This window comes from Crinia signifera, chromosome 3 (genome assembly GCF_055691185.1).
Source record: "Crinia signifera chromosome 3, ASM5569118v1, whole genome shotgun sequence".
Taxonomy (NCBI): Eukaryota; Metazoa; Chordata; class Amphibia; order Anura; family Myobatrachidae; genus Crinia; species Crinia signifera.
The window spans coordinates 151,714,531-151,724,133 of record NC_139219.1 but is presented as its reverse complement, the minus strand read 5'-3'; the positions used below and the strand labels follow the sequence as shown (position 1 = coordinate 151,724,133).

General features: G+C 43.4%; 1 protein-coding gene across 2 annotated transcripts; it reads left to right on the top strand.

Annotated features, from left to right (window-relative positions):
- Nucleotides 1-1,332: 1,332 nt before the first annotated feature.
- On the top strand, nucleotides 1,333-7,158 carry LOC146063880 (uncharacterized). 2 transcript variants are annotated; one of them, XM_083176753.1, is made up of 3 exons: nucleotides 1,333-1,900; nucleotides 2,008-3,384; nucleotides 4,095-7,158. In XM_083176753.1, exons 2-3 carry the CDS (start codon nucleotides 2,893-2,895, stop codon nucleotides 4,743-4,745), a joined length of 1,143 nt encoding a protein of 380 aa, XP_083032879.1. In that variant the 5' UTR covers nucleotides 1,333-1,900; nucleotides 2,008-2,892; the 3' UTR covers nucleotides 4,746-7,158. The 2 variants fall into 2 exon arrangements, with proteins under 2 accessions (XP_083032879.1, XP_083032878.1); XM_083176752.1 differs by having other exon boundaries at nucleotides 1,333-3,384.
- Nucleotides 7,159-9,603: the final 2,445 nt, after the last annotated feature.

Genomic DNA, 9,603 nt, shown 5'->3' with positions numbered 1-9,603 from the left:
TGTCCTTTTTGTTTACTATGTTAAAGAAGGATTATGTAGATGGCAATTTGTTTTCAAAAGATGCGTCTAGCTTACACTGATCGTTAACTAGTTTTAGTTTTTTAAAGAAGAATTTTAATAAAAATACAAATTGTACTGTACTCAGTTGTATCTATCTTGTTACATACCATTGGTGAAATCATCAGGTTACATACCATCAGGTTACATAACATCAGCGCTCTCTATATATTCTATCTATACCCTTACTTTGTCTCCCACTAAAGCTGGGTACACATATGTACAATCGTCGGGCCGTTCTTCCGATCTGCGGACGAACGGCCGTTCGATTGTATATATGTGTACGCTGTCCCGATCCCTTCGTTGCGATCGATAAACGGCCAAAAACGCTTTTGGCCGTCCACGGTCGGTCGGTCGCAGGTTCTTTGCTGCTTAATATTCTTCCGACAGGACGGCTCCATATCGAAAGAAAAGTGACATGTGTACGCACGTTCGATCGATATGCAGCCCGTTCCTGCGATCATTCCTCCCAAACGCAGCACGCCCATGTGGGTGTTGACTAGCTGCGTCATCCCTCCATCAGCGCAGCAAGTAAACAACAGGAAGTCTTCTCCCCCGTACTTTCCGCCCCATGCTGTTAAAGAATATTCGTTGTGTGTGCATTCGTTTTGAAATAAATAATCGTTGTGTGTGCATTCTAGAAGTTATAGAAGATAGATAGATAGAGATAGATAGATAGATAGATAGATAGATATGTGATGTTCATTGTTCTGCATAAACACTTAACATTTATTAAGAAATACTGACAAAAATTACTGTGAACACATTGTTTATTTGGGTGGTCGGACCTGAACAGAGTATCACATACAGGTGCTTGCGTGAAGGTGTAGCAGGAACGGACACCCACCCACCCAAAAAACATAAAACCACATTTGAACATGGTGGTGTATGTAGTGGGAAGCGGTCCCACGGCAGCAACGCATCACATGGGAACATCCCGGCCTGCTCACATGTGATGCATTGCTGCCGTGGGACTGCTTGCCATGACATAAGTGCCACGTGTGAAGGTTTAGCAGGAAAGCCCACCCACCCAAAAAAACATGAAAACACATTTGAACATGGTGGTGTATGTAGTGGCAAGCGGTCCCACGGCAGCAACGCATCACATGGGAACATCCCGGCCTGCTCACATGTGATGCATTGCTGCCGTGGGACTGCTTGCCATGACATAAGTGCCACGTGTGAAGGTTTAGCAGGAAAGCCCACCCACCCAAAAAACATGAAAACACATTTGAACATGGTGGTGTATGTAGTGGCAAGCGGTCCCACGGCAGCAACGCATCACATGGGAACATCCCGGCCTGCTCACATGTGATGCATTGCTGCCGTGGGACTGCTTGCCATGACATGCACCATTTTAAGGTGCATGCTGCTGGCCTCCAAATAAACAAGAAGGAGAACCAAGTAAAATAAAGTACACAAACTATTTTTTGACTTTATAATGCAAACCGTTATAAATTTTTTCATATAAAGAGTGTACTACTGCTACGCCTTTTTGGATTTTCGTAATTTTTTGGGCTACGGTATGGACTTTCCCGCTTAGTTCTTGTAGACATTTATGGACTTGTGTCATGTTTTCTTGCATTGTGCTTTCGTCGCTGGACGTGTCAGGTGATGGTGTGTTCTTCTCCCCCTCTGCACTGACATCTGAAATCTCGATGATATCTATAATAAGTACAGATAAAGAAATGTTTACCTTTCCACAAATGATACGTCACTATCCCATAAAGATGATTTGCAGTATACACTCACCATCTACACTGCTGGTGATCGCAATCACTTGGTGGCCCTCTGTGGTCCCTTCCATCGGCTGCGCAGCCTGGATATCATCTATAGTGACAAGGTAAAGTGACATATTACTACCCCTTGTTGTGTGTATAAAACATGTGTTGTTCTGTTGGTGTGCTGGTACAAAACCTTACCTGTTGTACTCTCCTTCTTTATTTTTAGGTTGGAGGCCCTGTCTCTGCCTTCCTCATGCCTTCTCCTGGATTGGATTTCCTCTGAGTAAATAAAAACAAGCAACATGTCAGCAAAACACTCAAAATGTAATGGATCATGACAGTATATTAATAAAGCCACCTAGGGCATTGGACTCACTTCTTTTAATAATTCCACGAATTTTCTTCAGCTTGGCCTGCTCCTTGTGCTTCAGGTCCGACCACCGTTTTTGGAGCTGGTATTTGGACCTTCTTTTCCCAAACTTCTCCTTTATCTCCTTGCATACACGCTGCATAATAATTTCTTTTCTGTAATTTGTCTTGGGGTATGTTTTTCTCGAACAATCGTAGTCCCTTCTATCCAGCATTTTGACCATCAGTTCCACCTCTGCAGATGACATGGCGGATGCGCGCGTCACTTTTTTCTCCTTGTTGTCCTGTCTGTCAGCGATTTCTTTATCTGTGGTTATCACTGATTTGGAAATCAAAGGTTCTGTACTGGCCTCCCCCATATGCGGTGGCGCCAGACCCTCCGACATGGCTCCTCGATGTCCCGTGTCTGTGTGACGCGAAGCACGTGAGTGGGGCGGAGATTCCTGTGCTCATCCAATCACTGTGTTTCAAGCCACGTTCTGCACGAAAGAATATTCCGTCGTTGTTGTTGGATTGATCGGAGCAGCGCAGCGAATTTTCCGGACTGTATCGACATTTATTTCGGTGAGTATTAAAACAAAATGTGTAGTTTTCTATGACAGGGACTTCAATCTGTGGGCCAGGGGTATGCTGGGGCTTGTAGTGACCGTGTATCCTATGTTCCACAGACTTTCAACTCCTGTACTATAGCTACAGTATATCTAGTGGCCCACAGACTGAACACCTGTACATTAAATGGTTTATGGTGTGCTTTTTGTATCAAGAAAATAATATGCCTTTTTATTTTATTTTTTGGCACAGAAATTCAACCATGGCAGAAAAAAATGTCGAATTTATGAAGGATTTCATTGAGGCCTACAGGGATCAGAATTGTTTATGGAACACCAAATCCAGAGACCATTCGAATAGGCAGAAGAGGCTATCTGCTCTGGAGGAGCTGGTGAGGGTGAGCCAGACATACTACCCCATAGCAAATGTGGAGTGGGTCCGGACTCGCATTGCTAATATGAGGACCGTATTTAAAAAGGAATTAAATAAGGTTGAGTCCTCAAAGCGGTCTGGGGCAGGGGCAGACCAAGTGTATGTGCCCAGGCTGTGGTACTATGACCTGCTGGCCTTCACGGTGGACCAGGAGCTGCCCAGGGATTCGGTCGGCAACACTTCAAGGAACCAGCCTGCACCCTCCACCTCCGCGTGCACCCAAGAGGTTTCAGATGACACCATTTGCGGCACAGTAAGTAGACGGATTTTTTTTGAAAAATTTTTTGCACACAAGATAAATATAACAGCAAGTACAGTATAAAAATTGTGAACATGTAAAATTAAAAGGGGGGGGTATCGCCCCCTGCAACTGACCTCTCTGTTGGGCACAACAGAGAGGTCAGTTGCAGGGGGCGATACCCCACCCTTTTGGTTCTACATCGTCAATTTGACCTTCTCTGTGGCCCTAATTCTGGTTCTTCTCAGTGGTGGAGCTATACTCTTATCCGCCTGGGAAGACAGTGATCAATATTCAGACATCGCAAGTGCATTTCCCACATTTTTTGTATTTGGAAGTTTTGGTTGCCATTGGTAATCCCTGGTATCTACACTGTTGTAGTCTTTCTGGCGCGGATTATTGTAATATTTTTTTGTGGTGTAAAATTAACGAAATAATATCATTCTGCCAATCCACAGCGCCAACACCAATAAAATACTGCATGTATTCATACCTGGTTAATTTAGCACGCATAGATGCATTTCTGGTGTTTAAATTAGTATTTGTTATGTCTGGTATCTAAATAATTAGTTTCCAGAGATGCCAATCATAACGCCTCTTCAACTAGCTCACTTTCATCCATGGCAGCAACATGGTGGTGTGTGGGCTGCGTTCTTCTGCGTAGATATAAAAATATATGGAAGTCTTAAAAATCTATAGTGATACATCATCTTGTTTTGTTACAGCCATCGCTATTTGAGGAGGAGTCTTCGGCATCGCTGGAGGTGGCATCACAGCTGCCTTCACCGACCCTCTGCTCCACCCCCACACCAACCGCCACGACCAGCGGTGAACCTCCATCAAGCGCTCAAAGTGCAGCAGAAGCACCATCAAGAAGAGGGCGCAAAAGGCCGAGGCAGACTCCAGATGCTGCGGACGTGGCAACCACCAAGATCCTGGAGTCTGCCAACAGATTGATGAGCATGGATGAGGATGATGCGGACCGGGTGGGGAGCGTATTAGCGGACAATTTGCGAAAGTTGGACCCGGCTACAAGGGTGGAGGTAGAGCGCATATTTTATGAGACGCTGTACCGGGCCCGTGTGGGGACTCTGACCCGGCACACACGTCTCACCGATGAGACCCCTCTGCCTAGGGTTGAATTTCAACCCATCAGCCCAGCTCCTATACCCCAACAAGCTGTATTTCACCCGGTGCAATATCCCCAGTATCACCATTTACAGCCACCAACTGGGCAAAGGCAGCACCAACCGGCAACGGCGGCTAATACGCTCCCACCAGGTCCACCTGGTGGCCCCTTCCAAACTCCATCTCCCTCCCAACCACCGATGGATACAGGGGATTATGGGGTGGGCCAAGTTTACCACCAGATGTAAATATTTTATATAGTTGATTTAATTGCATTTTTGTTTTAATAATATAGTTTAAATATTTTTATGTTTAAGTATTTCTTTATTATTTATTTCCTTGTTATTTATGTTATATTTTTTATAAGTTTATAAGTTAATAATTTATACAAAAATTAAAAATTCTGTAATCTAGTTGGTGTCCGTGTGAAAATATCATTTACCATGCAGGGTGACTATAGGGCACAGATATACATATGGGGTACATGCATGTTGTTTCAATATTTACCTTCATGTATTGCTCCTGGAGACTGTACAAAAGTACCAGGAGAAATTGGCATAGAAATAGGTGTGGTGGAGCAACTACTTGCTAGTACATAAACACCAGTACTGGGTACAGTCTGCACTCCAGGTGCCGTGGCATTGTGCCCTCCAGGAATGCCTGGCACCTGAGTACTACCACTCACTTGCCGTGATTCGGCCTCCACCTCCCCCTCCTTGCTGCAATAAGACGCAGAGGACAACTTGTGCGGAACTGTGAGTATACAAATTTTATTGGCAAAATATTGATTAGTACACACCAAAAAACAATATATTTACAATGACAAAAACGTACATTTTTAAGCAATCATGTCATTCTGCCACTCCACAGCCCCAACACCATTGAAATAATCCAAGTACTCGTCTCTTGACAACTTTGCTTGCGTTGATGCATTTCTGGTGTTTAAATTATTTGCCAAAGCTGTCAGACCAATAGGCTCGTCAACAACTTGGCTGTCGTCCACTGTAGCCCCCAGTTGTTGTGTGTGCACCGCTTTTCTGCGCATGTAGTTGTGCAGCACACAGCAGGCCTGCACCACTTTGTCAATCTTATCTAGGCGCAGATTGATGGCACTGTGAAAAATTCTGAATTTATTACTCAGAATCCCAAACGCATTTTCAACCACTCGCCTGGCACGTGACAGGCGATAGTTAAAAATGCGCCGTTCCCTGTTCAGTGCCCTTTGTGGGTAGGGTTTAAGGACATTAGGGTGCAATGCAAAGGCCTCATCCGCCACAAAAACAAAGTTCAAACCGTGCTCATTTTCAGTCCGCTCTGGCAGATTCAGTAGATTTTTTTTCAGTTGGTCGTGGAAAAAGGTATACTCCAGGGCTCCTCCATCTGAAACTCTACCATTTTTCCCAATGTCCACAAATACAAACTCGTATCGAGCATTAGCGATGGCCATTAGAACAATGCTGAAGAACCCCTTATAGTTATAATAAAAAGAGCCACTCTTTGCAGGGGGCATGATTCTGACGTGTTTGCCATCGATAGCTCCACCACAATTAGGGAAATTCCAAAGATCACGGAAATCACGTGCAATATTTTGCCACTCCTCCTTGGTCGATGGAAACTGCAATATAAAAGTATATGCGTATTATTAATCTGTTGGGTTGATTTTAGACACATCAGCCCTCCCCCATTGCAGCCTCAAAGCTATTACCCGCCTTATCAAAATGACCCCCCACCCACTGGTGTAAAGATTACATTAACAGGCATTGTAATGATATACATATAGGGTACAGGTATGTGCACAGCTATACATATGGGGGACATGTATGTAATTTCTATATTTACCTTCATGTATTTCTCCTGTAGAACTTGGACGATGGCATCACAGGTGTCTGGTATTATCAACCCCAGCGCTTGAGATGATATTGCGGTTGTGAATCTCAGGTCGGCAAGGGTCCTGCCTGTTGCCAGATAACGCAGCGTTGCCACCAGTCTCTGCTCTGCAGAAATAGGCCTCCTGAAATAGGTGTCCTCTCTCTCTATTAAAGGGGTAACCAGTGTCAGCAGCTCCATGAAGGTAGCGTCATCCATACGGAGATAATTCCTGAAATCATCAGGATTGTTCTCCCGTATCTCCTGTAGCAATGGCATGTGGGAGAAGGTGTCTCTCCTCAGAAGCCAGTCTCTGGTCCAGCAGCTCCGATTCTTGGTCCTTTTTCTTTTTTTAATAGCCCGCAATCTGATGGCCATAGCAGCCAAAATGCACGCACGAGCCTTCCTTCTCCTCAAGCTCATGATTAAAAAGGCCCAAATGCACCGATAGACGAACGTACGTACGTATATCCAGTACAGCTAGCAATGGATATGAATAGTCACGGCTCTATTCACTGTACTACACGAACGATTCTTTGTTCCGTGATCACGCCTCGTTTTGCTATGCTCTTTTAATCCAGCCCATTATGATAATGTTGTGTACATTTTTATCGTTCGAATAGCCAGAACGGGAGAGTGTGTACGGTGGTACAATCTTTTTCTTGCGATTGTTTGGACGGGAGTACATCGGACGTCGCCAGTAAAATTGTACATATGTGTACGCGCAGATCGGTCGTATGTTTCGGACGGCCGAACGTGTATACGGTCGATCGAACGGTCGCAAGAAAAATGAAATTGTACATATGTGTACCCAGCTTAACAATGGGGTTTATAGAGTAGTTGCTTGACCGTTCAGGGGTGCACTTACAGTCATTCTTTGTTTTATGTTTTATTAAATGTATATGTTCAATTATAATTATTGGGCTTTATTTAGTGCAGTTTTATTGTTTTTTTTGCTTTTCCTGTTTAAAGGGATAGGCAATTCCTTTTTTTTAAACTGGTGCTGAAAGCCTGAGTTGTATGGGCTGGGCTCAGAGCCGAGCGCTGGACTCTAATCTTGTGTAGTCTCACACTGTATGGTGTAAATATGGTAGGAATAAGAGGACACACCTGTTTGTTAATCTCTACTCATTATATCATTTTTAATTTACACACAGCAGAGGTCAATTGTCATCATTATTGTTAGCATATATACCTAGTCCATGCTAGGTGCAATCATGCGTATTGTGCTGTACATATATGCCTACAATAAATATATGGCTACATTCTCACATAATGCCACTGCTACAAGGCAGTTGTTTTATGTACAGCCTTTTGCTGCCCCATTCACCCCAAGTAGTGCTAGAGATGTTTGAGTTCTGTCTCCGAATCTTCCAGAGTTCCTCAAAGATGCACATGTGCGCTATAGTATATGGACAGTTTGCTAAAACAGCTGCATAATGATATTCATCTGAAAAAGCAGCAGGTCAGGTCCGGTAGATTTGGCCATCATGTTGGACAGCCTGTCCCAGTCTGGAGTATATACTGAATGTTTATGTTCACTGCAATTGGCCAGCAAAAGAGATATACAGCCTACATAATAAATGCATCTCAAACACGTATTCAAAGATAAGATACAGTAAGTCATCGGGTGTGTCAAGGTGCATCTGCTTAGGTGGTCCTGTAATATAAAACTGTTATTTTGTTATATTTCTATATGATTGCTTTAAATCAAATTTCTGCCACTTTTAAGTTAGTAAAGCATGTACCAATAGTCTGGCTACCCCCAAAGACAGTCATCTCAGCATTGCGAGGAAGCATGGTACAGCATACTGTGGACATGGTGGAGGGGGTAACACTAGCTAGGGACAGAGTGGGGGCATGTCTGAAAAATTGTACCATCACAGACCCAGCTGCACCACACAATGCTGAGATCACAGGCATTGGGAGGCAGGGGGCAGGGTTACGATGAGGCAATTCATCACATTCCACGTCATTGGCCCATCTCCCCCAGTTACAGGAGGGTTGTTTGCAGCTATGGGGCGGGATGTTTTAAAATACATATCTGCCCCTCGCCGCCTGACCGCAGCGATGCTTGCGCATATTTATCAACATATGCACTTAGCATCACAGTGCAGTGACGGAGGTGGCGGTTGCGGCGGGCCCGATAGAAGCCCATCGCCACCCAAAGGTCGGGTTTTGGTACATTTGAAAATTTGAAAATGCGGCAAAACCCCCCAAAATGGGGGGTTTTACGTCATTTTTACCTTAGTACATCCCACCCATGGGGAGGGCTGCAGTTGTTGGCGGCTGGCTTGGAGACTTACCCACTCTTCTGGAGCTCCAGGAGTTCCACAAGATTTTTGGGAGCCTATCGGTCATTCCTGAAGGGTTGGCAAGTATAGTTAATAACCGCTCCACAGCTAAATAGTTATGCTACTTCATTATATTCTCTGAGAGACTGAACCAATAAAAACAGACACATTAACATAAAAAGCAGGACTCCCTCCTCTGGCCAGGTTATGAAATTCAGTGTGTGCTCCAACAGACCTAATATATTGACCTTTTGGTGGTGTGAGACAGAGTTTTGCACAGAGAACAAGAGGATGTATTCACTAAATCTCCCAGCTGCTACTGTCATATTGGGGATGTATTGGTGATGTAGAAAGCAACTAACGATATCCTTATAGAATATATTAAACTCTTAAACATAAATGTTTTGAATCTCATGATAATGTGAGATTAGCAAAAAAGAAATTAACTTTTTTGACCTCACAAAGTATGTAAAGGACGACGGTAAGATAATTGACCTTTTTTTAAGAAAGAAACTTCAAGACACACAAAGAAAGCACTTGTCAGACTTTAAGGACTAATTAATGGTACATTTTTAAGATTTAATAAAAACTATTTTAATTCTAAAGAACTTCATTAAGGGTCAGAAAGCTTCTGTAGCAACAGATTGTTGGAAAGAAGTTATAGTAGGAGGTTAGTTCATACTTGTCGCTTTATAATGGCAGCATATGATGTATGCATTTATAAGTTTTGATAAAACATAAAGTAAAAATATATGCAGGGTCAGATTTTAATACATACCCTGTTCCTATATGTGTTATTGTTGCTGGCTAGTCCAGGCAATAAATACCCAAAGCACAAATGCTCTGTATTATTCAAATGAGTCTCGTTTATATTTGTATAACCATGTAATTTATTTGTATCTCCTTAGAGGGTGTCAGTACACATTCATAATTTGAAAAGTCATTA

Bases quoted from the DNA above. Each gene is read 5' to 3' on its own strand.
- LOC146063880 (XM_083176753.1), top strand. From the start codon at position 2,893: ATGGTGTGCTTTTTGTATCAAGAAAATAATATGCCTTTTTATTTTATT. The intron at 3,385-4,094 runs GTAAGTAGACGG...GTTTTGTTACAG, and splicing joins ATGACACCATTTGCGGCACA to CCATCGCTATTTGAGGAGGA.